This window comes from Mandrillus leucophaeus, unplaced genomic scaffold (assembly GCF_000951045.1).
Source record: "Mandrillus leucophaeus isolate KB7577 unplaced genomic scaffold, Mleu.le_1.0 Scaffold11, whole genome shotgun sequence".
Lineage (NCBI taxonomy): Eukaryota > Metazoa > Chordata > Mammalia > Primates > Cercopithecidae > Mandrillus > Mandrillus leucophaeus.
Genome location: NW_012099209.1, coordinates 168,158 through 195,210, shown reverse-complemented (window position 1 = coordinate 195,210; position 27,053 = coordinate 168,158). Strand labels below are relative to the sequence as shown.

Here is a 27,053-nt window from a genome sequence, read left to right as displayed (position 1 = left end):
CGCCTGGCGCGTGCCCCCCGCGCCGCCCGTCTCGGGCCCCGGACCCAGTCCGCATCCGTCGTCCGGCCCGCTGCTGCCGCCGCGCTTCTACCCGCGCTACGTGCTGCCGCTCGCCTTCGGCAAGTACTTCGCGTCCGTGTCAGCGCACGTCAGCATCTGGAAGGTGCCCGTGTCTTATGCACACACCGGTAGGTTCCGCGCCCCGCCTAGGGGGCGGCGGCCGGGGCGCGCAGCTTGGGTCTTGGGCGCATGGAAAGGAGTGCGCCGCCCGGGGCGCGTCCCGCCGGACTGAGAAGTCAGCAGAGGGGCTACCAAGGCTTTTGGTAGGGGAGGGACACGCACAGGATTCTTAGGGAGAAAAGGGGCTGAGAAGAGAGCTGGGAGGTAAGCAAGACAGACCACAACTGCCGTGATGGGAGGAAGCCCTACCGACAGAGAAGGGGTGAAGAGGTCTGAGGGGCTGCCAAGCCCTGCCATCCAGCCGTGGAGGTGGAACAGGTTGGGCCCTGGAACACAGGCAGCCCCCTGAGTGCCCTTCCCTCTCTTTGCAGTCAAGGCCACCATGCCCATCTGGGTGGTCCTCCTGTCCCGGATCATTATGAAGGAGAAGCAGAGCACTAAGGTAACCCCGGGCAGGGACTCTGGGCAGGTGGGAGCTCCAGGGGATTCCTCCCTGTTGCCAACTGGTGACGTGGTCAGGATCCTGGTCTGCAGGCTGCCTGGCTTCCTGTCAAATAGGGAAGTCAGTGTAGAGGCCTCCAGTGGCCTCTTACTACTCAAGTTCTAGAATCACGCTGTGAGCAATAGTGTGTGGAGTATGTGTACCTCTGTGATCTCTGCTGTGTGGTCTTAGGAACACTGTTGTCCCTTTCAGATACAATTTTCCTCCCATACCCTACCTGGGTTTGCTGGTAGGTAATGGGTTGGTCACATTTTGGCCGTACACCCCATGTGTGGCCTTTCCAGTGGGACTAGGGACGGATCAGAATGCTGTGGGATAGGTTTACACTTTTTTTGAGACGGAGTTTTACTCTGTTGCCCATCCTGGAGTGTAGTGACACAATCTCAGCTCACTGCAACCTCTGCCTCCTAGGTTCAAGCAATTATCCTGCCTCAGCCACCCGAGTAGCTGGGACTACAGACATGCAACACCACACCTGGCTAATTTTTTTTTTTTTTTTTTTTTTTGTATTTTTAGTAGAGACAGGGTTTCACTATGTTGCCAGGCTGGTCTCAAACTCCTGACCTCAAGTGATCAGTCTGCCTCAGCCTCCCAAAGTGCTGGGATTACAGGCGTGAGCCACTGCACTTGGCTAGGTTTTCACTTCTTTACAAGAGAGAGCTGTCAGGGGACCTCTGGGATCCGAAGCCAGACACGATCAAAGGAGTTTGATCTTGGCAAAATCCAGCAAAGTCTTAGAAATTAAAACAGCCAGAAGTTGTGATGGTCTGGGAACAGAAGCGAAAGCAGCACACAGGACTCAGGGCTGCATAAGGAGGATGCTTTGGGCACAGTCCAAATTCGGTTCAAGATGCCAAACCAGGGTATTTCCTGGCTTGGGGCAAGAATAGCCATGGCTTTAGCCAGAGACAGCTTTGTCCGGTATCCTTAAGTGGAAGTTGGGTGCCTGTCGTCCCAGCTGGAATCCATTTCATGCTGGACACCGTGCCTCTTTTCCAAGTGGTTGGTTTCTGGCATCTTGTGTTTTATGTAACTCAGAGAGGCAGTGCCCTGGATCGGCTTATAGAAATTGGGCCACCTATGGCTGATTTTTTTTTTTTTTTTTTTAATTCCCACCTGTCTTTGTCCCAGCAAGACCTGTGTGTGCTCTGCAGTCCCGCTCCCCCAGGGTGATGTCAGACTGTGACTTGGCTCCTGGGAAGTCAAAGTTTTCCCAGAGGTGTGTAGCTGCATCACCGGATATCATCGTGTTTATCAGGTTTCCCCGTTGTACGGGACATTGTACCCAGCTTGGTCAAGGAGCCGGAAACTTCACACAGTGAGGAAAGACTGGGAATTGACCCGGTTAGACAGCCAGACTAATTATAATGACATCATAACTTCTAGGAACCTGCCCTGCAAGGCAGATAAGGCTGGTAGTCATCATTCCTGATCTCAGGTTTTCCTGAGATGGACTGAGAGGGGAGAATCATGTGCCTGAGGGCCACAGCCCGGTATTGGGGAAGCTGGAATTCAGGTCCACAGCCCCCACTCTGCCCTCCCTGTGGCCTGACCACTCCGTCCTAAGATCTCCACCTCTCCTACCTCTCCTTAAGAGTGTTTGTTTGTTTGTTTGTTTTTCTGAGACAGAGTCTCGCTCTATTGCCCAGGTTGGAGTGCAGTGGTGGGATCTCAGCTCACTGCAAGCTCCGCCTCCTGGGTTCAAGCAACTCTTGCCTCAGCCTCCTGAGTGGCCGGGATTGCAGGCGCTTACCATCACTCCTGGCTAATTTTTGTGTTTTCAACAGAGACAGGGTTTCATCCTGTTGGTCAGGCTGGTCTCAAACTCCTGACTTCGAGTGATCTGCCCTCCTCGGCCTCCCAAAGTGAAGAGTGTTCTTGGTAGGACAGGGTTGAGCCAAGAGTCAGAAGAGCTGGACATGCGGGAATGGATCCCGGTGGATCCTGGCAGTTGGGAGTCGTTTAGCCCCGCATGCCAGACCTTGTTGAAGGCTTTCTGTCACTATGTTTGCTACTCGTTCATTCAGCTAGCGGCTATTGAGTGCCTACTGTGTGCTAGGCACCAGGATAAAGCAGCGAACAAGGACCTGCCCTAAGGTTGTACACTAATGGAACTGGATGATGTAATAGAGTGGGTGGAGAGGCCGGGCGCGGTGGCCCACGCCTGTAATCCCAGCACTTTTGGAGGCCGAGGTGGGCAGATCAAGAGGTCAAGAGATCAAGACCATCCTGGCCCACATGGTAAAACCCATCTCTACTAAAAATACAAAAATTAGCCGGGCATGGTGGTAGGCACCTGTAGTCCCAGCTGCTCGGAAAGCTGAGGCAGGAGAATCACTTGAACCTAGGAGGCAGAGGTTGCAGTGAGCCAGAGATTGTACCACTGCACTCCAGCCTGACGACAGAGTGAGATTCCATCTCAAAAAAAAAAAAAAAAAAAAGAGTGGGTGGAGAGCTCTCTGCTGGGGAAGCCCAGGCAGTGGCCCTGGGAACACAGCACAGAAGCCTCCCAAGGTGGAGGTGGGTTGGAGAAAGCTTTCCTTGTGAAGGCAGGAGGTCAGCGGGAGGAGAAGGCATCAGTGGAGTGTCCCAGCCAGGAGTAACCATACTGGAAGAGCCTGAAGTAAGAGGGAATGGGAGCTGGGCGCGGTGGCTCACACCTGTAATCCCAGTACTTTGGGAGTCCGAGGTGGATGGATCCTGTGGGTCAGGACTACAAGACTAGCCTGGCCAACATGGCGAAATCCTACCTCTACTAAAAGTACAAAAAAAATTGGCCAGGCATGGTGGCACATGCCTGTAATCCCAGCTACTGGGGAGTCTGAGGCAGGAGAATTGCTTGAACCCAGGAAGCGGAGGTTGCAGTGAGCCAAGATCGTGCCACTACACTCTAGCCTGGGTGACAGAGTGAGAGTCAGTCTCAAAAAAAACTATTTTTTAAAAAGAGGGAAGGGAGAGCCTTACAGAGGATCAGGGCTTCAAACCCTGGTGTGTCAGTGGCAGCTGAATAGATCTGTGGAGTTAGGACCAGCCCTGGGCTGTGGCCCTAAGCAGAGGCTCTTAATGAGGGTGACCGTATGGGAATAGGGCTACCCACAGATAAGCCCTGCCTCTGGCGCTCTAATAACCACCTGCCCCGAGCCACCCCCCGGAGCATCACTGGCACAGCAAACACCATTTTCAAAGTGTTAGGTAGTATCCCTTTGCTGAGGGAGGAGAGAGGCCTTTCCCTGGGCCTCTGTGGTGGGCGGCCCAGCTCTAGTCTGGCCTGTGGGCCCTTCTTGATGACCTCTTCCTGCAGGTGTACTTGTCACTCATCCCCATCATCAGCGGCGTCCTGCTGGCCACCGTCACCGAGTTGTCTTTCGACATGTGGGGGCTCGTCAGCGCCCTCGCTGCCACGCTGTGCTTCTCGCTTCAGAACATTTTCTCCAAAAAGGTATTTGGGTACCATCAGCGGACGTGCATGGGGTTTCAGGGGTGTGCGGGTGGCAAGCTGGTGGCATTGGAAAAACAGGCTGAGTCGAAATTTCTTTGCTATTGGAGCAGAAAAATCTTGATTGCCAATCTGCTGATTTTCTGTTTGTCATTTTGCTTTTTAAATAGTTTTGATTTTTTGGCCGGGCGCAGTGGCTTACACCTATAATCCCAGCACTTTGGAAGGCCAAGGCGGGCGGTTCACTTGAGGCCAGGAGTTCAACACCAGCCTGACCAACATGGCAAAACCCCATCTCTACTAAAAACACAAAAATTAGCCAGGCATTGTGGCATGCACCTGTAATCCCAGCTACTCCAGACACTGAGGCACAAGAATTGCTTGGACCCAGGAAGCAGGGGTTGCAGTGAGCTAAGATTGCACCACTGCACTCCAACCTGGGCAAGAGTGAGTCTCCATTTCAAAAAAAAAAAAAAAAAAATTCTATTATAAAGTTAATGTGCTCAATAAGAAAAAAATAGAGAAAAGCTCTTTTACTGAGACCAGAGCTCACTGTCGCCCAGGCTGGAGTGCAGTGGCACAATCATAGCATACTGCAGCCTCAGTCTTCGAGGCTCAAGTGATCCTCACACCTCAGCCTCGCAAAGCACTGGGATTACAGGCATTAGCCACCAGGCCTAGCTGAAAAGTTCAATTTAAAACAAAATTTCAAAACTTGTTGCAGCCTAGTGCAGTGGCTTACATCTATAATCCCAGCACTTTGGGAGGCCAAGACAGGAGGATCACTTGAGGCCAGGAGTTTGAGACCAGCCGGGCAATACAAATAGTGAGACCTTGTCTCAAAAAAAAAAAAAAAAAAATTATTGCTCTTAACTCCTGTGATAATCACACACTTTTTAGGTACCATGGTTAATGCAGTTTCCCTATTGGAAATACCAGTTATTTCTAACTTTTCACTGTAATGTAGATACAATTACGTGTGTGATGTTTTCCTGTCTCAGTTATTTCATTATGATAGGCTTACAGTTCTCAGGTTAGAGGGTATGAAACGTTTTTTTTTTTTTGAGACAGAGTCTTGCTCTGTCGCCCAGGCTGGAGTGAGTGGCGTGATCTCAGCTCACTGCAAGCTCCGCCTCCCGGGTTCACGCCATTCTCCTGCCTCAGCCTCCCAAGTAGCTGGGACTACAGGCGCCTGCCACGTCGCCTGGCTAGTTTTTTTGTATTTTTTTAGTAGAGATGGGGTTTCACCGTGTTAGCCAGGATGGTCTCGATCTCCTGACCTCGTGATCCGCCCGTCTCGGCCTCCCAAAGTGCTGGGATTACAGGCTTGAGCCACCGTGCCCGGCCTATCACTCTTAATATAGTTTGTCTGGTCGTATTCTAGAAAGGTTATACCAATTTTGCCTCAAACCAGTGGAATTTCAGAGTGCCTACTTCACTTCGTCCTCACCAGCACTGACTGTTACTGCTTTATTTTTGTTTTCTTTTCTCAGTCGTTTATGCGTGGAACATGGTGCTTGTTTCAGGCCTGTGCTGTGTATGTCCTCACAAATGCACTTGCAGGTTTGGTGTTCAAGCTCAGATGTCGGGGTTAATGTCCAGCCACTGTGTTTGGGGCCTGAGTCACTGGAGCCCTTTTTGCCACTTATAATTTTAATCACCCTCTAAAGAGGCTTTCCCTTTCCAGGTCTTGCGAGATTCACGGATCCACCATCTCCGGCTGCTCAACATCCTGGGCTGCCACGCCGTCTTCTTTATGATCCCCACCTGGGTTCTGGTGGACCTCTCGGCTTTCCTGGTCAGCAGCGACTTGGTGAGTTGGATAGCAGCAAGAACACGCCATTTTCTTGGCTAGTTCCAAAATAGGTGCTTTGCTGAGGAGCTGTAGCTGCATGTTAACATTGGGGTGTTTTTTGGGCACCTGACAGCCAGCCCTTTCAGCCGTCAGCCCTCTGTAATGACTCACAGTGGCGGTGCACACCGTCGAGGAAGTGGGTTTCCGTGCGTTTCCTTCTCTGGTGTGCTTGATCCCAGGTGCTGACAGCTGCTGTGTGGGCGCCAGTAGCATCAAGGAAGAGAAGGTGACCTTTTCATGTCCTGACAGTATGGTCCAGAGAGCACATTGACTTTTTATTTTTCCTCATTTTTTAATTTAAATGTTTATTTTTTAGAGACAGAACCTTGCTCTGTTGCCAGGACTGGAGTGCAGTGGTACAATCATGACTCACTGCAGCCTTGACCTCAACCCGGGGCTCAAGCGATCCTCCCACCTCAGCCCCCCAAGTAACTGGGACTACAGGCGAGTACCACCATGCCTGGCTCATTTTTTTTTTTACTGTTTTTGGAGAGACAGGGTCTCACTGTGTTGCCCAGTTTGGTCCTGAACTCCTGGTCTTAAGAGATCTGCCTCGGCCTCCCAAAGTGCTGGGAGTACAGATGTGAGCCACTGTGCCTTGCCAGCCCTGGAAAACTGTGCTGGCCAAAAAAAAAAAAAAAAAAAAAAAAAAAGGTCGAGCACGGTGGCTCACGCCTGTAATTCCGGATCATGAGGTCAGGAGTTTGAGACCAGCCTGGCCAATATGGTGACACCCCATCTCTACCAAAAATACAAAAATTGGCCGGACATGGTGGCTCGCACCTGTAGTCCCAGCTACTCGGGAGGCTGAGGCAGAAGAATCACTTGAACCCAGGATGTGGCAGTTATAGTGAGCTGAGATGGTGCCACTGCCCTTCATCCTGGGTGACAGAGCGAGACTCTGTCTCAAAAAATAAATAAATAAGAAAGAGAAAAGAAAATTGTGCGCTGCCTAGGTGTGGTGGCTCACGCCTATAATCCCAGCACTTTGGGAGGCGAAGGTATGTGAATCACTTGAGGTCAGGAGTTCGAGACCAGCCTGACCAATATGGTGAAAACCCGTCTCTACTAAAAATACAACATTAGCCAGGCATGGTGGTGCACACTTGTAATCCCAGCCACTTGGGAGGCTGAGGTGGGAGAATTGCTTGAACCCGGGAGGCAGAGATTGCAACTGCAATTGCACCACTGCAATCCAACCTGGGCCACTAGAGTGAAACTCCATCTCAAAAAAAAAAAAAAAAAAAAGAATAGAAAAGAAAAGAAAAAAGGGAAAGGAAAAAGAAAAGAAGACAAGACAGGACAGGACAACTGTGTGCAGCTCAGTTCCTCCCTGGTCTCTATTTCCATTTACTCCACGTTGAATCTTTCTGACACCTACAGGGTCTGCCTTCAGAGAATGTGTTATAAATGAATGCAGGTGCCTGCAGTGAGGAGGAGGCCAGTGTGATTCTTCCAGACTCGAGTTAGAAAGAAAAAGTAAATATTTATTGAGGTCTTAATGTGGTCTAGCTGGATTTGTGACATTTCTTATCTTTAATCCTTGGCTCCACCTGCTGAAGTAGTGAATATTACCTCTATTTTCCCAGTCAGTCAACCATGGCTCACTTTTCTCACTTTCCTTTCACACTGATGAGCTGTAATTCCTCTATGAAGAACTTTCCATCTGCCAGGACTAGTTTGTTACCTTGAAGTATGGTACGAGAAAGGCAGCTTAATGCTTCACTGTTCCTTTTGATGACTGATTTTCAGGATAGAGAGTTGGAGCTCACTCCAAATGTTGACCAGAGTTGAGGGTTTGTTTGGGGGTAGGGAAGGGGTTCTCTTTTTTTCTCCAGCATCATTGTGAACTTTATGTGTTTGTCAGTTGCATGAATTACTTGTTTTCCTAGTCAAATTGTGCTGTCTTGGCCAGGGGCAGTGGCTGAAGCCTGTAATCTCAGCACTTTGGGAGGCCGAGGTGGGCAGATCACTTGAGGTCAGGAGTTCAAGACCAGCCTGGCCAACCTGGTGAAACCCCATCTCTACAGAAAATACAAAAATTAGCCAGGCATGGTGGCGCCTGCCTGTAATCCCAGCTACTCAGGAAGCTGAGGCAGGAGAATCGCTTGAACCTGGGAGGCGGAGGTTGCGGTGAGCTGAGATTGCGTTACCATACTCCAGCCTGGACGACAGGGCAAGGCTCCATCTTAAAAACAAAAAAAAAAAAAAAAAAGAAAATGAAAAAAAATTGTCCTGTCTTAGCCACTGGAGCCCCTCTGATTGGTTCCCTGCCCTTATAGCCCTGTGGGTGAGCATTTATCGCCCAGCGGGATGCCTGCCTTCACCTTGTGTACTTCCCATCCCAGAGCTGCAGTCAGCCCCTCCTTCAGGGCTCCAGATGCCGTTAGTGGGGAGCGGTGTTTAAAGACACGATCCAGGCGCCGTGGGTGTTTTTTGCTGCTGGGTCGTCATTGTTGTTCAGCCTTTGCTGTGAAAAATTAGGAAGTACATACCTGGGGCAACAGCAAAGAGTTCCTAGCAGTTAGTTTCACTTTCAGTTGAGTAGTCCAGATCTTTGCCGCGTTGAATTTCGTATTTAGTTCTTGTTGCTGGTATGCTTGGTTCCTCTCCTCGTTTTCTTGGTTGCTTATTCTACCCCAGTTATTCACTGATGTTATTCTACTGTATACTCACTCATATAATCGCTTCAGAGTGAACATTCCCATGGCACAACCGGGACTAGAGTGCTGAGAGAAGGTTAGTATTTCTTTGCAGGCCGGATGCAGTGGCTCACACCTGGAATCCCAGCACTGTCAGAGACCGAGGTGGGTGGATCCCTTGAGGCCAGGAGTTCGAAACCAGCCTGGCCAACATGGGGAAACCCCATCTCTAGAAAAAATATAAAAATTAGCCGGCGTGGTGGCGTACACCTACAATCCTAGCTACTAGATAGGCGGAGCTTGCAGTGAGCCAAGATCACGACACTGCGCTCCAACCTGGGTGACACAGTGAGACTGTGTCTCATAAAAATGAAAAAAATGAAGAAGTCTGGCCATGATTCCTGTCCCCTCCACCCTGTCCCCTCCCCGACCATGGATACCATTTCTTAGGCTCCTGGTTCACCTGTTCCATATTTTTGCAAATACAAGCAAATTTGCATGTATAATCATCCTCTGTCCTTCTTACACACAGAGTAGCTTTTTATCTTATTATTTTATTTTATTTTATTTTTTGAGCCAGAGTTTCACTCGCAATGGTATGATCTCGGCTCACTGCAGCCTCTGCCTCCCGGATTCAAGCGGTTCTCCTGCCTCAGCCTCCCGAGTAGCTGGGACTACAGACAGCCACCACCACGCCCAGCTAATTTTTTTTGTATTTTTAGTAGAGACGGGGTTTCACCATTTTGGCCAGGCTGGTCTCGAACTCCTGACGTTAGGTGATCCACCCACTTCGGCCTCCCAAAGTACTGGAATTATAGGTGTGAGCGACCATGCCCAGCCCAAAAAGTAGCTTTTTAAATATACAGGGCAGGCACAGTGCCTCACACCTATGATCCCAGTATTTTGGAAGGCAGAGGCAGGCAGATTGCTTTAGCCTCAGGAGTTTGAGACCAGCCTGGGCAACATGGCAAAACCCCATCTCTATGTAAAACAAAACCAAAAATTCACCCGGCATGGTGGCACATGCTTGTAGTCCCAGCTGCTTGGGAGCCTGAGATGGGAAGATCACTTGAGCCCAGGAAGGTCAAAGCTGCAGTGAGCCATGATTGAGCCACTGCCCCCCAGCCAGCATGACAGAGCCAGGCCCTGTCTCAAAAATAAATATTAATAGACAGTCATCTGTCCATATCTGTGGGTTCTATACTAGTGGATTCAACCAACTGCGAATTGAGAATATATGGTAGAAAAACAATTACAATACTACAATAAAGAATAATACATATTTTTAAATAATACAGTATAACAATTATTTGTATAGCATTTGCATTAGGTATTATAAGTAATCTAGCGATGATTTCAAGTAAATGGGAGGATGTGCATGGATTACATGCAAATACTAAACTATTTTATAAAAGGGACTCGGACATCTATAGATGTTGGGATCCACAGGGGTACCTAGAACCAGTCCTCCGTGGATACTGCAGGGGAGCTGAACTCTTCCGCGCTTTGTTCATTTCATCTCATCGTCCTGGAGAGCTCTTCATAACGACACAGAAGGCCTTTCTCATTTCTCGTAGGGCTGTGTAATATTGTCAGTGGGTTTCCCGCCGGTTCCTCTGCTGTTGTGTGTTAAGCTCATTAGGGTATGTATGTGTCCACACATGGACAGGAACATACAGGCTTTTGCTGTGGTCTTTTGTCTTTGCTTTTCTTGCACTTAGGACATTTTGTGTTGTTATTGTTGTTCTAGTGATTATCTTTTTTTGTTGTTGTAACACGTTGAGTAACCTCCTTTTTTTTAGTTGAGGGTATGTATGTTATGTTTGTGGTGTTTTGTTTTCTTTTTGTAGAGACAGGGTCTCCCACTGTTGCCCAGGTCGGTCTTGAACTCCTGGCCTCAAGCCTTCCTCCCACCTTGGCCTCTCAAAGTGCTGGGATTACAGCTGTGAGCCACCACACCTGGCCCATATGTTTTGTAACATGAGCATGACCTTGTGTATTTTAATAGCAGCCCTAGGCACACACCGTATTCGCTAATGTTGCAGTCTGAAGATGGGGTTCCCACATGTCTGGGTTCCCTCTTTGTCTTGCATCTTCCACGTAGACTACACAGATGGCAGGTTAGTTAGCGTCATCGCAGGCCCGTGCTGCAGAACAGGCGGGAGGAGGATGAGATGGGAGAATGTCAGCTGGTATCTGCTGCTCTCCCGTCTACCAAGAATCAGAGGCTGGAGGGGGCAGTTCCCAGAGATGCCCGGCCCAGTTGCCAGATGGCTTGGCAAAAGACAGGCGGGGATTCCTAGACTCTGGAGCAGGCGGCCTGGTTTCAAAACTTGGACAGAATGCACGAAACAGCTACTTGAGAACCAAGAAGTAAATGGTAGCCCGCAGATGGCCGTGGGGAAGGACCAGAATTCAAGGTGCCTTGGAGCCAGCGGTGAGTTCATCATTCTTGTTCCTCCTGCGTCTTCAGCCTGGACATGAGGCAGCTCAGAAGGTAGATGCAGGCCCTGAATGAGGACAGAGATGTTCTCTGTTTGGAGTTTGGAGAGTGGGAAAGGAGACTCCTAACCCTCAGAGAGAATGGAGGAAATCCCCTATTAGGCTTTTTCCTTTTTTTTTTTTGAGATGGAGTCTTGATCTGTTACCCAGGCTGGAGTGCGGTGGCGCGATCTCAGCTCGCTGGAACCTCTGCCTGCAGGGTTTAAGAGATTGTCCTGCTCCAGCCTCCCAGATAGCTGGGATTACAGGCACCCGCCATCACGCCCAGCTAATTTTTATGTATTTGTTTTTTCTTTTCTTTTCTTTTTTTTTTTTTTTTTAGTAGAGATGGGTTTCACCATGTTGACCAGGCTGGTCTTGAACTCCTGACCTCAGGTGATCTGCCCGCCTCAACTCCCAAAGAGATAGGATTACAGGCGCGAGCCACCACACCTGGATGCCTGTTAGACTTTTTCTCATTCTTGTTGTTTTTTTCAGTTTTGTTTTGTTTTGTTTTGAGATGGAGTCTCGCTCTGTCACCCAGACTGGAGTGCAGTGGTATAATCTTAGCTTACTGTAACCTCCACCTCCCAGGTTCAAGCGATTCTCCCACCTCAGCTTCCTGAGTAGCTGGAATTGTAGGCACGCACCACCACTCCCAGCTAATTTTTGTATTTTTAGTAGAGATGAGGTTTCACCATGTTGGCCAGCCTGGTCTCGAACTCCTGACCTCAGATCATCTCCTCACCTCAGCCTCCCAAAGTGCTGGGATTACAGGCGCCAGCTGGCACGCCCAGCTGTCTGTTAGGTTTTTTTTGTGTTTTCTTTTTTGCCTTCATCTCTTGTGTCCCAGGCCCCCAACAATCCTCTGTCAGCAACAGCAGTTTCCACAGCCACCTAAAACCCTGAGAGAGGGGACCCTTCCTCTGCAGTTTTAGGAAACGTGGTCCTCGGAGCATGGGAAGAGCCCTTCTGCAGCTTGTTCTTGCTCCGTACTGTCACTGCTTGACCCTCAAATGGGGCTGTAATCACAGGAAGTAAACAGCCAAGTGCGGTGATTAAACCCCAGCTTTCTGGCTGGAGGGCCATGAAAGGGAGGGACTAGGAAACTGGAAAGTACTCAGGAGATCGTGTGGAGGGAGGAGCTGAGGACAGCGACCTCATAAAGTCGCTGACAGAATCCCAGGCTCGCCCCAAGCGTCACACGTTGTGAGGATCAGATCCTAAACTGCATACCAAAGACTGAGAACAGAACTGTGGGAGAGACCACCGCTCAGCTTTCAGACTGACCACGGGCAGCACAGACTCAGGACAGAGCCAAATACCACTGGAAAGGCTTTGAAAACATAACTGACATTGGAACCACGACCCCACAGAAGGCTGGTCAAGCCTGCAGCCTGAACCCAGCATCATCAATTGCCTGCTAAAAAAACATCAACATTCTTCATAGGATGTGAATAAGACCCGGACTTTTATAATATGCTCAATGCCCGGGATTCCAGCCAAAATTACATAGTTTATGAAGAACCAGGAAATTCCAGGTGGTTGGGAAAAGACAACACGGGCCAACAGTACAATGACACAGATGTTGGGATTATCAGACAAAGACTTTAAGGCAGTGATTATCCCAGCTGCTCAGGAAGCGGAGACAGGAGAATCACTTGAACCGGGGAGGCAGAGGTTGCAGTGAGCTGAGATTGCACCATTGCACTCCAGCCAGGGTGACAAGAGCAAATCTCCATCTCAAAAAAAAAAAAGAGAGAAGAAACTTTAATACATGGAATGTTACATACAGTGGAACATTACTCAGCAGTGAAAAGGTGCCAACTCTTGTCCCTCACAACCTGGATAAATGGCAGATATGCTACCCTGAGTGAAAGCAGCCTGTCTCCGAAGGTTCTGAGCCTTGTGATTCTAGTTCTGTGACAATGTCCCAAGGACACACGGATCACGACAGAAAACATGGATGGTTGCCAGGTGTAGGAGGAGGGGGTTAGGACAAAAGAGAAGCCCCCCAGGAGTGTCCTAATCCCCGATGGTCGTGGTGGTTCCATGAATTGATGCATTTGTTAAAATGCCTGGAATTGTGCACCGTGTGGACACATCAGTCCATCTTATTAATGTATCTTTTTTTGTTTTAAGCCAGATTGGTTGGGTTCCTTTCCCAGAAGACAGATACCTATGCAAGCAGGAAGAAAATAGCTTGGAAGTCCTAACCCAATCACCTTAGGGAGCGACCCTGGGAGAACAGGCTGGCCCACCATGGAGGCATCCTGGTGGGCTCTTATATATTACAGGGGCTATTCCTCCAGTGAGGTTGCCTGCAGAAGCTGCAGGGTGTATGGCACAGGTAAATGGACTTGCATTTGGGAGTTCGAGTCTTGACTTGGTTGACATTGAGCTGGTCGCCTAAACGTGTCTTCTTTGCGTTGGAGAGGACCATGGGATCCTTCTCTCTTGGAGTGCAGTGGAGATGGAGTCAGGCAGACATCCTGCAGCTCCAGCGGAGCCGCCAATCAGTCGCCCTGGGCTGAGCCAGCTCTGTCCTACTGTGGCCAAGGTCAGCGTGGCCTGGAAATTGGCCTACAGGGCGGTGCCTACCTGATTCTCACCTGTCTGCCTGTCCTGGGACCAGCCTAGATTCTTTGGGGGGTTCCATGACCCTGATGTCTCCTAGTTGTGACTTCTTGATTTCTGGATCCCTTATTCAGAATGGCCTCGTTTTGTTCAGGGTCAGATGGTAAAGTTTTGTGGGATTTTTTTGAGACAGTGTCTTACACTGTTGCCTAGGCTGGAGTGCTGTGGCACCACCGTATTTCACTGCAATCTTGAACTCCTGGGCTCAAGCGATCCTCCCACCTCAGCCTCCCAAGTAGCTGGGACTGCAGGTGTGCACCACCATGCCTGGCTAATTTTTTATTTTTCTGTAGAGACAGGGTCTCACTGTGTTGCCCAGGCTGCCCTCAAATGATTTTCCTTCCTTAGCCTCCCAGAGTGCTAGGATTACAGGCATGAGCCATCACGCCCAACCTAAACTGTTTTTTGTTTGTTTGTTTGTTTGTTTTTTGAGACGGAGTTTCACTCATGTTATCCAAGCTGGAGTACAATGGTGCAATCTCAGCTCACTGGACCTTCCGCCTCCCAGGTTTAAGGGATTCTCCTGCTGCAGCCTACCGAGTAGCTGGAATTAACAGGCATGCGCCACCATACCCGACTAATTTTGTATTTTTAGTAGAGACACAGTTTTACCATGTTGGTCAGGCTGGTCTTGAACTTCTGACCTCAGGTGATCCATTCACCTCAGCCTCCCAAAGTGCTGAGATTACAGATGTGAGCCACTGCACCTGGCCTCAACTGTTGATGATAACATCACCTCTTGTGTTTGTTTAGCTTGAGATTCTTGTAAAGCACCTCCAAAGCTATGATTCTGTTTCATCCTCACAGCAATGGGTGCAGATCTGTGGCTTTCATATTACCAGGTACTTCGCAGGCTCAGGGCCACCTTCCCAGGACCTCCCACCCTGTAGAATGCATTGTGGCCAACAAGCAGACCGCTGCTTTGCTAAACCCAGAGTTCCTGGCTGTTCACGGCCAGGGAAGGCTTTGGCTTACGTCTTGCTTGGTACCCTTTGGGGACCTGGCTTCACCTGTTTCCTTGGCAGGAGATGGTGGGTGATTTCCCGTGCTGTGTGGTGTCATGAGGTGCTGAGGTCATGGACCTAAAGCACCTAGTGTCTCTTGGTGACATGCCTGGGCTGGCTGCCTGTGGACCATGAGGCTCCAGACGAGCCCCTCCGCATCCCTTCCCCTACCCCTGCCAGGTAGATACAGGGAGGCGGGGTCACTGCCGCCCACTGAAGTGCTGTCTTTGCCTTGCGGTCTCTGCAGACTTACGTCTACCAGTGGCCTTGGACACTCCTGCTCCTGGCTGTCAGCGGCTTCTGTAACTTTGCCCAGAATGTCATCGCCTTCAGCATCCTGAACCTCGTCAGCCCCCTGAGCTACTCGGTAGCCAATGCCACCAAGAGAATCATGGTCATCACAGTGTCCCTGATCATGCTGCGCAACCCAGTCACCAGCACCAACGTCCTGGGCATGATGACCGCCATCCTGGGGGTCTTCCTCTATAACAAGGTGAGAGTTGGGGAAGGCTGGGCAGGGAAGGAAGCCAGCCCCTCAGCACCCAGGAAGTCAGAAAAGGAAGGGCCTCCCGGGCGCTGGAGGCTGGGGCTGTAGGTCGAAGCTTTGCCACTGACTGGTTTATGATTTTGGTGTAGCCCCATCCCACCCTGGCTTCCTTTTTCCTGCATAGGCAACCTGAGGTCCTCCAGTCACTCCAGCTGCATCTCAGCTGGGGATTTCCCTCCCTCCTCTCAAAGGCTCTGTTTAGTGCAGTGTTAAGTACATGGGATGGCAAACAGAAAACAGAGAGGGCTTGCCTTCCTTTTTTTTTTTTTTTTTTTTTGAGACGGAGTCTCACTCTGTTACCAGACTGGATTGCAGTGGCGCTCCATCCCAGCTCACTGCAACCTCCACCTCCTGGGTTCAAGCAATTCTCTTGCCTCAGCCTCCTGAGTAGGTGGGACTACAGGCGCCTGCCACCACACCCGGCTAATTTTTGTGTTTTTAGTAGAGATGGGGTTTCACCATGTTGGCCAGGCCAGTCTCTAACTCCTGACCTCAGGTGATCCACCCGCCTTGGCCTCCCAAAGTGTTGGGATTACAGGCGTGAGCCACCGCACCTGACCTCTTCATTTGTTTCTTAACACATGTAGATATGGGGTCTCTCTGTTTTGCCCCAGTCTGGTCTCCAACTCCTGGTCTCAAGTGATCCTCCCGCCTGGGCCTCCCAAAGCACTGGGATTACAGGCGTGAGCCACCGCGCCTGGCCAAGGACTTTCCTCCTGAGTCTGTCCACACATTGTGGTCTGGTCCATTCATGTCTGCTTTCCTTACTCAAGCCCTGTGACTTATGCTGGCCCCAGAGGTTAACTGACTTTTTTTTTTTTTGAGACGGCGTCTTGTTCTGTCTCCCAGGCTGGAGTGCAGTGGTATGATCCCAGCTCACTGCAACCTCCTCCACCTGGGTTCAAGCAATTCTCGTGCCTCAGAACTCCTGAATAGCTGGGACTACAGCATGCACCACCACACCCAGTTAATTTTTTGTATTTTTAGTAGAGACGGGGTTTTGCCATGTTGCTCAGGCTGGTCTCAAACTCCTGAGCTCAGGTGATCCTCCTGCCTCGGCCTCCCAAAGTGCTGAGATTACAGGTGTGAGCCACCACGGCCAGCCATTTGATTGACTGAATTATGAGCTCTTCCTTATGTCCTGTTTCATTGCTCTCTTTCTGGCACAGACCAAGTACGATGCAAACCAGCAAGCCAGGAAGCACCTCCTCCCCGTCACCACAGCAGACCTGAGCAGCAAGGAGCGTCACCGGAGCCCACTGGAGAAGCCCCACAACGGCCTCCTCTTCCCCCAGCACGGGGACTATCAGTATGGCCGCAACAACATCTTAACAGACCACTTCCAGTATGGCCGACAGAGCTACCCAAACTCATACAGTTTGAACCGCTATGATGTGTAGAGTCCAGAGGACAGGATCAGACTGTTCTGTGACTCCTTCCCCGGCTCCCACAGCAGTATCAGAAACTTCTGACAATCAGTGAATGTACAACCCAGCCGAGGGGACAGTGCATAAGTCTCCATCAGAAGACCTGGGGTTCCTGGCCTCCCGTGAGCCGCAGGAGGATCCGTTGCCTGCAGTGCAGACGGCCGTGAGCTCTGGGCAAACCTGAACAGAGACGGGTGTCTCATGCTCTTTCTTTCTGGAGTCTGTCATCTGAGGGCCGTGTCCCTGTGGAGATCTTGGCCACGTTGGACCTTTCCATGTGGAATTATTCCCCAAGCAGTGTAGCTCAGAGCACTTGTGTCTGCATTCCAGATTAACGTTCAGGACCCTGTGTGAAACGCTGGGGTCACTGTGGCTGTAGACCATGAGCTGGCAGTGGGGGTGTCCAGGGCGGTGCTTGAGAACGTCAGACTGGCTACTTTAATTCCCTGGCGCAGATACGCATAGGACCAACAGGGTCACCAAGCAGACAGGGAGCCTGCGAGAATCATTCAAAACATCCCCAGCCACAGAGATGGATCCAGTTTCCTGGTCATCCCTTTAGCAGTTTGCAAGTTCCTGGCAAATGTTCCAAAGCAAAAAGCGATTGCAGTTAGCATCCAATTCCTGCCACCTGGTGCTGTGCCCTGCACGTCAGGGTTGGCATCCACCCAGATCCAGATGGAAGGGAAACGGCTGGCTCTCCTCCGCCTCTTCTTCCCTCGACAGAGCAGGGTGCTTCTCTCGGGGTGGTGAGAAGGATCTTCGGGAAATCGTGTTCAGTATTTCAAGCTCTGTTTCTGTGGCGCTTGTCTTTTGAGAGAGTCTTCACCTCTTCTGTGATGACTTGGTAGGTGGTTTGGTAGAGAGAGCTTGATTTTCTGAGGCTCTTGCATTTTTCTAGGGAATATTTTGTAGTTGTGTGTGTCTGTTTTTGCCTTGCTCCCCATTATGGGATGCATTAGGACTGGCTTACGGATTGAAAACCGTTTTGTTTCTAAAACTTTAAAAACAAAGTTCCCTGGCCAGGCGCGGTGGCTCACACCTGTAATCCCAGCACTTTGGGAGGCCAAGATGGGCGGATCACGAGGTCGGGAGTTCGAGACCAGCCTGGCCAACATAGTGAAACCCCGTCTCTACTAAAAATACAAAAATTAGCCGGGTGTGGTGGTGTGCGCCTGTAGTCCCAGCTACTCAGGCTGTTGAGGCGGGCGAATCGCTTGAACCTGGGAGGCGGAGGTTGTGGTGAGCCGAGACTGCACTCCAGCCTGGGTAACAGCGAGACTCCATCTCAAAAAAAAAAAAAAGTTCCCACTGGTGATGCCTGTGTGACACATTTTGGTATTTAGTAGGAAATAATGTGTTTTGAAGCTTCAGGAGAAGCTTCAAAATTGTCACAATTGCTGAAAACAGAATGAATCATGAACATTATCTCAATAGTAATAGACAAGACCACAGTGTTTTGGTTCCCTGACCTGTTTTTGTGTTTATGTTAGGATCTGAATCATGTTCTGGGTAAGGGGACGAGGAGCTAACACTGCGCTAAGATTTGGTTTGCCAAATCAGATTCTTTGGTCAAGAGTCAGTCTGGGGCCAGACGTGGTGGCTCCTGCCTGTAATCTCAGCACTTTGGGAGGCTGAGGTCGGCGGATTACTAGAGTTTGAGACCAGCCTGGCCAACGTGGTGAAACCCCGTCTCTATTAAAAATAGAAAAATTAGCCAGGCATCATGGCACCCACCTGTAATGCCAGCTACTTGGGAGGCTGGGGCAGGAGAATCACTTGAGCCCAGGAGGTGCAGGTTTCAGTGAGCTGAGATCACACCACAGCACTCCAGCCTTGGTGACAGAGTGAGAGTCTGTCTCAAAAAAAAAAAAAAAAAATCAGTTGAGTCTTGGCAGAAATCAACATAAGGAATATGACAAGACCCCAGTAGGTAACCCTGAGTGCTCAGGTCTGAGCTGTGGTCTCTGTCTTTTACAGCTTCTTGCAAGGACCGTGCCCTCATGGAGGGGACCACGGCTTGGCCTGTGTGGGGTCTTAGGTGATGGCTGCCTTCTTTCTTCTTCACACCCAGCTTCTTGCTGGCACTTGAGGGGAGAGAGCAGCAAATGAGAGGTTCACCTTTTATCTCCCAGCGAGTGAAATGTTTTCCCCGTTCAGAGAGGAAGTAACATCGCTTATGCTTGACTCCTGTTCTTTTTGTTTTTCTTTCATTTGGAATTCTGTATTTAAGATGTTGTGTCAGCTGACACATGAGACACTCCTGGACCACCCTGCTTGGTGGCGAGTTTCCGCACCACCGGCCTCAGAAGTGTCCCTCTTCCTTCGTCTCTTGTTCGCTTGCTTTGTATATACTTTGGTCCCAAAGCTGAGACAATTGCTGTGTAAGACGTGAAGGCTGTTATTTGTCAGAAGAACTTGCCGCGTGCCTTCACCGAAGGCAGTCGAGTCTGCAGCTGGATTTTTCTCACTGGTGAATGACAAGAAACAGGGATCATTCTGCACTGCAGAGAGATATTCCGGGAGCTGTCTATGTGATTATAGTACCTGAATCTTTGAACGTGTCATCGAACTCCAAAATTAATTCGACCGCCATTCAGGCTTCATGAAATCTCTGATGTTGCTGAAATTTGTATATTATTTTCCTTTTCCGATGCAAGATCTGCTGGTGAGGGGAAATGACTGTTTGGTTTTATTATGGTTTATAAATGAATAAATGGGCTATTTAATTCTGTATATAAATTTACAGCAAGTACGTACACTGGAATGAATGAGGCAATCACATGACACCAATCAGCAGATCAAAAAACAAATATTTCTGAGACTTGGAGGTCCACTTTCCCTGCCGCACCCCCCACCTCTCCCCACAAGATGAATTCTTGCTCTGTTGCCCAGGCTGGAGTACAGTGGCGCAATCTCAACTCACTACAACCTCCATCCTCCGGGTTGAAGTGATTCTCGTGCTTCAGCCCCCCGTGTAGCTGGGATTACAGGCATGCACCACCACACCTGGCTAATTTTTTGTATTTTTAGGAGAGACAGGGTTTCACCGTGTTGGCCAGGCCGGTCTCGAACTCCTGGCCTCAAATGATCTGTCCGCCGCGGCCTCCCAAAGTGCTAGGATGACAGGCATGAGCCACCGCGCCCAGCCAGACTGACATTGACCTCTGGAAGGCCGGTTTCCCAGCCAGTGCCCGCACCACATGCCCCACTCGCATGCTTTCATCTGCAGGCCTGCCTTCCTGTCGGCCTCCTCGCTGCTGGGCTCTGCGGTAGGGAATTTCCTTTACCCATCCAAGGTGTGGTCTGGCTGGTAACACTGACTCCAACCCAGCTCCTTCATTTTACAGAAGGAGGCTTTTCTGAATCATGCTTGTTCACTATGGCGAGACTCACAGGAGAATTTTTAACCACCTTATTTTAAGTCATTCATTCTAGGAACAGTCAAGCCCCAATCACAGAGGGGTCAAGCCAGATCCGTTCAAGTGAGGAAGCACTTGCAGTTTCTGAATTTTGCTGTGTATTTGTCCTACGTCACCCAACAGGCCCTTTGCTGTAGGTGGGACATTACCAGACCCCAATACCTTAAGGTCTCACAGCCTGAAGGACACAGAACATTAAGTTATTAAAAGACCTGAAAATATTATAATTTTTTTTTCAGTTGTCACCTGTTTTCAAGACTTAAATGCTATAGACTTTTCTTCGGGAATGACGTGTGTATTCATCACTGGCATTTACCAAAAATAAATGGTTTCCAGGGAATCAAAATTGGTCCCGATTTGTCAGCAAGGGTCTCTTTTTGAGTGACCCTGTGTTCAGTGTGCCCAGCAACAAAATGTAGAAGGAGGAGAAAGAGCAAGCCAAGTTGGCTGTCACGTCTGGACTTACTGCAACCTTTGTTTTTTCTCCTGAGCCAAAAATAAGGACGTGCGATTCGTGAATCGATCAGATGACACAATGAAAATAGGAGCACAGCTACATTAATGACGTGACTTTATTGAACAGAATAACATGGGAAGTCCAGGAACGTTGTGGCAGCTGTGCTTATGAAACTTTTTTTTGGTATGTTTGTTTCGTGTTTTTTGAGACAGGATGTCATTCTGTCGCCCAGGCTGGAGTGCAGTGACGCAATCCCGGCTCTCAGCAGCCGCAACCTCGCAGACTCAACGGTTCTTTCCACCTCAGCCTCCCAAGTAGTTGCAATACAGGCACGCGCCACCAAACCTGGCTAATGTTTGTATCTTTTGTAAAGATGGAGTTTCACCTTGTTGCCCAGGCTAGTCTCAAACGTTTGGGCTCAAGCGATCTGGCCTGTTATGTGTTTGGTTTAAGAGACAGGGTCTCACTTTATTGCCCAAGCTGGACTGCAGTGGCACAGCCATAGCTTACTGCAGCATCAAACCCCTAAACTCAAGTCAGTTCCCCTGCCTCAGCCTCCCAAGTAGCTGAGACAGGTGCACACTACCACACCCAGCTAATTTTTAAACTATTTTTAGAGATGGGGCTGTATGGTGCCCAGGCTGGTCTGGAACTCCTGGGCTGAAGTGATCCACCTGCCTTGGCCTCCCAAAGTACTGGGATTACAGGTGTGAGCCACCACGCCCGGCCTGAAGCCATTTTTGTGTATTGACAGCCAAGACTGTACCTGCGACATGCCCAGCTCAGTGGTGAGCTTTTCACACACGATACCTTTGTGAGCTTTATTAACCTTGTTTTTCAGGTGAAAATGAGGCCCAACGGGGTCAAGTCACTCATCTGGGATTACACAGCTGCTTAAATCTGGCTCCAGAACCCATTTTTCCCCATTACTCAAACCATCCCCAGCAAAGGATTTCTTTCAAACAGAAAGGGTTTGAGTTTCTGCTGAAACTATTGCCCATGTCCTTTTCATTCATAATCTTTTTGTTTAGTGATTTACTAAGCACCTACTGTGTCAAGCAGCAGGAAACAGATATGTAAGCCTCCTACCCTCAAAGCACTCAGCCTACATGACAGGTATGTAACTAAGGAGCACATGGGAACTACTTAGAAATGCTAAGACAGGGCGATGGGGGACTGGGGAGGCAGCAGGGCTCATGCCTGCAATCCCAGCATTTTGGGAGGCCAAGGTGGGCGGGTCACCTGAGGTCAGGAGTGCAAAACCAGCCTGGCCAACGTAGTGAAAGCCTGTCTCGACTAAAAATGCAAAAAGTAGCCAGGCGTGGTGGCACGCTCCTGTAATACTAGCTACTTGGGAGGCTGAGGCAGGAGAATCGCTTGAACCTGGGAGGCAGAGGTTGCAGTGAGCCGAGATCGCACCACTGCACTCCAGCCTGAGCGACAGAGCGAGCCCCTGTCTCAATAAAACCCCACAAAACTGTAGTTACCATCTGACCCTGACCACAGTGAGACCGTTCCGATGAAGGGGTCAGAGTCAAGAAATCACAACCAGCCGACATCTGGGCCACAGAACCCCCTCAGTGCGCCCGGCCCTCCGCATTGCTGCTCAGGTGAGTCTCCACAAGGCTCATCTCACTCAGGGTGTCCACTTGGCTTGCTGAAGAGTATCTGCAGTAGTGGTCTACCAGCTCTTTCTACTGCTTTGTTTTGACCAGTGGGTTCTGGTTTCAGCCTTTGAAATGAGCTTGGTAGAGGCGCCTGTCATGCTTATATTTTCAGTCTCAGATATATGGCTTTTTTTTTTTTTTTTTTTTTTTTGAGACGGAGTCTCCCTCTGCCGCCCAGGCTGGAGTGCAGTGGCCGGATCTCGGCTCACTGCAAGCTCCACCTCACGGGTTCACGCCATTCTCCTGCCTCAGCCTCCCGAGTAGCTGGGACTACAGGCACCCGCCACCACGCCCAGCTAATTTTTTTGTATTTTTAGTAGAGACGAGGTTTCACCGTGTTAGCCAGGATGGTCTCTATCTCCTGACCTTGTGATCCGCCCGCGTCGGCCTCCCAAAGTGCTGGGATTACAGGCGTGAGCCACCGCACCCGGCCTTGTTTTTGTTTTTTTGAGACACAGTCTCGCTCTGCCGCCCAGGCTAGAGGGCAGTGACGCGATCTCAGTTTGCTGCAACCTCCCCCTCCCAGGTTCAAGTGATTATCCTGCCTCAGCCTCTGATTAGCTGGAATTAAAGGCGCCTTCCACCACGCCCAGCTAATTTTTGTATTTTTAGTAGAGACGGGGTTTCACCACGTTGGCCAGGCTGGTCTTGAAATCCTGACTTAAGTGATCCACCTGCCTCAGCCTCCCAAAGTGCTGGGATTACAGGCATGAGCCACCACGCTCAGCAGCATTTTAAACAATCTGAAACAAAGTCTGAAAGTAGTGACCGTGGGCGTACTATCTTTCTAAACGTAGCTGAGCAGTATCAGTATTGAATTTGCACACCCTCTGACTCAATACAAGATTCATATCTACTAAGACACTTTTTTTTTTGAGACAGAGTCACTGTCGCCCAGGCTAGAGTGCAGTGGTGCAATCTCATCTCACTACAGCCTCCACCTCCAGACTCAAGCGATTCTCCTGCCTCAGCCTCCCGAGTAGCTGGGATTACAGGTACGCGCCACCATGCCCAGCTATTTATTTTTTAGTAGAGATGGGGTTTCTCCATGTTAGCCAGGCTGGTCTGGAACTCCTGGCCTCGAGTGATCTGCCTGCCTTGGCCTCCGAAAGTGCTGGGATTATAGGCGTGAACTTCCACGTCCAACCCTATATATACTAAGATATACACTAAGATACAGTGGCCTAAAAATGGAACCAAGCCAGCAGACAACAGAGTCTCACTTCAGTAAGCTGTGGTGAGTCCACACCATGGCATCCTCTGCAGCCTCAAAAATCACACTACCGCCCGGGCGCAGCAGTGGTTCACGCCTGTAATCCCAGCACTGCCCAGAGGCCGAGGCAGGTGGATCACCTGAGGTCAGGAGCCTGAGACCAGCCTGGCCAACATGGTGAAACCCTAGCTGGGTGTGGTGGTGTGCACCTGTAGTCCCAGCTACTCGGGAGGCTGAGGCAGAAGAATTCCTTGAACCCGGGAAGCAGAGGTTTCAGTGAGCAGAGGTCACACCACTGCACTCCAGCCTGGGTGACAGAGCAAGACTGTCTCAAAAAAAAAAAAAAAAAAAAAAAACTTCTTAATGTAGATCTTACTTGGCATCAAAAAGTGTCCACACTGTGGATTACCGACTATTCTATAAACAGTATGGGCTGGGCACGGTGGCTCACACCTGTAATCCCAGCACTTTAGGAATCCAGGGCAGGCAAATCAGTTGAGGTCAGGAGTTGGAGACCAGCCTGGCCAACATGCTGAAAGCCCGTTTTTACTAAAAATACAAAGATTAGCCGGGTGTGATGGTAGGCGCCTGTAATCCTATCTACTCAGGAGGCTGAGGTGGAAGAATCACTTGAACCTGGAGGCGGAGGGTGCAGTGGGCCGAGATCGCACCACTGCACTCTAGGCTGGGCAACAGACAAGACTCCGTCTCAAAAAAAATTTAAAAATGTAGGCCGGATGTGGTGGCTCACGCCTGTAATCCTAGCATTTTGGGAGGCTGAGGCGGGCGGATCACCTGAGGTTGGGAGTTTGAGGCCAGCCTGACCAACAGGGAGAAACCCCGTCTCTACTGAAAATAAAAAAATAGCTGGGTGTGGTGGCGCATGCCTGTAATCCCAGCTACTCGAGAGGCTGAGGCAGGAGAATCGCTTGGGAGGCGGAGGTTGCGGTGAGCCGAGATCGTGCTGTTGCACTCCAGCCTGGACAACAGGAGCGAAACTCCATCTCAAAAAAGTAAAAATAAAAAACCTAAATAAATAGTATGATCCCACACTGTTCTGTGTATTTAGGGTATTTAGAGCTGACCCCTTGTTCAGATCTTAGTACAGACCTCACCTCAAGAGCCTTTCCTGACAACCCTATCATCCTGGGCCCCACCCTCCTTGTATCATAGTCTCAGCATCCTCTCCTCCTTAATAACACCTTTGAAATGATATATTTGTTTACTGACTTTGGGATTCTTCCCCGCCATAGACTGAGTTCCCTGAGAGCAGAGCTGAGATCTGAGTTGCGCATGACTCCATCTATAAGCCACATCCAGCGCTGGCCGCCTGTTTTTGTGAGCCAGGAAAGGTTTTCAAAGGTGAACATGTGCAATCAATTGACGACAGACAATACAACCTGGGAGCCCCAATTAAGTGAAATGTTATATCCCAAAAGAATTCCACTCTTACGAATAGACTTGGGTCTTAGTCCATTTTGCACTGCTATAAAAGAATACCTGAGACTGGGCAATTTTTAAAGAACAGAAATTTATTTCTTACAGTTCTGGAGGCTGAGATATCCCAAGCTGAGGGCCTTCTTGCTGGTGGGGACTCTGCAGAGTCTTGAGGTAGCACAGGGTATCACATGGCAAGCAGGCTGTGTGTGCAAGCTCAGGTCTCTCTTCCTTTTCTTTTTTTTTGAAACGGAATCCTGCTGTTGCCCAGGCTGGAGTGCAGTGGCACGATTTCGGCTCACTGCAACCTCCACCTCAACCGTTGCCTCCCAGGTCCAAGTGATTCTCGTGCCTCAGCCTCCCAAGTAGCTGGAATTACAGGCACCCACCACCACGCCTGGCTAATTTTTGTATTTTCAGTAGAGACAAGATTTCCCCAGGTTGGCCAGGCTGGTCTCGAACTCCTGATACTCAGGTGATCTGCAGGCCTTGGCCTCCCAAAGTGCTGTAATTACAGGCATAAGCCACTGAGCCTGGCCTTTCTTCCTCTTTTTTTTTTTTTTTTTTTTGGAGACGGAGTCTCGCTCTGTCGCCCAGGCTGGAGTGCAGTGGCCGGATCTCAGCTCACTGCAAGCTCCGGCTCCCGGGTTCACGCCATTCTCCTGCCTCAGCCTCCCGAGTAGCTGGGACTACAGGCGCCTGCCACGTCGCCTGGCTAGTTTTTTTGTATTTTTTTAGTAGAGATGGGGTTTCACCGTGTTAGCCAGGATGGTTTCGATCTCCTGACCTCGTGATCCGCCCGTCTCGGCCTCCCAAAGTGCTGGGATTACAGGCTTGAGCCACCGCACCTGGCCTCTTCCTCTTTTTATAAAGCAACCAGTCCCACTCCCATAAGCTATTAGCCATTAACACATGAATGGCAGGACCTCATAACCCAGTCACCTCTTAAAGGCCCCACCTGTTAATACTGTTTCACTGGGGATTAGGAACAAACATTCCAACTGTAGCAACTTGTATTTAAGAAACTACTCAGTTATCATATTTTGATTTTCACGAACAAAAATTTTACGAACTTTTCTTTCTGGTTATAGAAATACCTAAGTAAGGCTGGGTAGGGTGGCTCACACCTGTAATCCCAGCACTTTGGGAGGCCAAGGCAGGAAGATCATTTGAGGTCAGGAGTTAAAAACCAGTATGGCCAACCTGGTGAAACCCCGACTCTATTAAAAATGCAAAAATTAGCCCGGCGTGGTGGTGCGCACCTGTAGTCCCAGCTCCCCTGGAGGCTGAGGCAGGAGAATTGCTTGAGCACAGGAGGCAGAGGTTGCAGTGAGCCGAGATCACACCACTGCACTCCAGCTTGGGCGAGAGAGCAAGATTGTGTCTCAAAAAAAAAAAAAAACAAAAAAAAAAACCAAACACTTAAATAAGATCCTCGATCTTCATGAGAAAATATGAACCAGAGGACATTTAGAAAAAAAGGAAAAAAAATCCTTGATCTTGCCTCCTGACCTGCAGAGTCTAAAATATTTGCTTTCTGTCCTTTTTATACAAAATGTTGATTCCTGGTCTACAGCAACACTTGATGTAGTTGTCAATCCATAAGCGTCTGGTGGAAAAATGCTGTAACAATAAAAATGAAAGGAATCTAAAATACATGTGCCTTTATTTGCACAGAAAAAAAACAGGCTGGGTAAAGTAGCTCATGCCCATAATCCTAGCACTTTGGGAGGCCAAGGCAGGAGGATTACTTGAGCACAGGAGTTCAGGGCTAGTGAGCTATGATCATGACACTGCACTCCAGCGTGGGCCACAGAGCAAGACCTTGTCTCAAGAAAAAAGAAAAGCAAAAAAAGGAAAAAGGAAGAAAAAAAAAGGAGGGGGAGGGAGGTATGGCCAACTAAGCATTATCCATCTCAAGAGGATCAGTTTATATCGGACGTCCACAGCAGAAGTTTGCTGCTTCTGGCTATCTTTTCCCCACAATTAGCAAGGGTTGGCTTCATTATTTTAGAAGCAGCCCAACTGCATCTTTTAGAAAGGCGCTGTGGGCCGGGCGCGGTGGCTCATGCCTGTAATCCCAGCACTTTGGGAGGCCGAGGCGGGCGGATCACGAGGTCAGGAGATCGAGACCATCCTGGCTAAC

At 49.7% G+C, this 27,053-nt stretch overlaps 1 protein-coding gene across 2 annotated transcripts; it reads left to right on the top strand.

The window, feature by feature from the left end:
* Positions 1–20,473, top strand: SLC35E1 (solute carrier family 35, member E1). Of its 2 annotated transcripts, XM_011989865.1 has the most exons (6): positions 1–188; positions 552–622; positions 3,984–4,121; positions 5,806–5,931; positions 14,985–15,230; positions 16,454–20,473. In XM_011989865.1, the coding sequence occupies exons 2-6, from the start codon at positions 563–565 to the stop codon at positions 16,682–16,684; spliced, it is 801 nt and encodes a 266-aa protein (XP_011845255.1). In that variant the 5' UTR covers positions 1–188; positions 552–562; the 3' UTR covers positions 16,685–20,473. The 2 variants fall into 2 exon arrangements, with proteins under 2 accessions (XP_011845255.1, XP_011845263.1); XM_011989873.1 differs by lacking the exon at positions 3,984–4,121.
* The last annotated feature ends 6,580 nt before the right edge of the window (positions 20,474–27,053 follow it).

Bases quoted from the DNA above. Each gene is read 5' to 3' on its own strand.
- SLC35E1 (XM_011989865.1), top strand. From the start codon at position 563: ATGCCCATCTGGGTGGTCCTCCTGTCCCGGATCATTATGAAGGAGAAG. The intron at 4,122-5,805 runs GTATTTGGGTAC...TTCCCTTTCCAG, and splicing joins AGAACATTTTCTCCAAAAAG to GTCTTGCGAGATTCACGGAT. The intron at 15,231-16,453 runs GTGAGAGTTGGG...TTTCTGGCACAG, and splicing joins GGGTCTTCCTCTATAACAAG to ACCAAGTACGATGCAAACCA.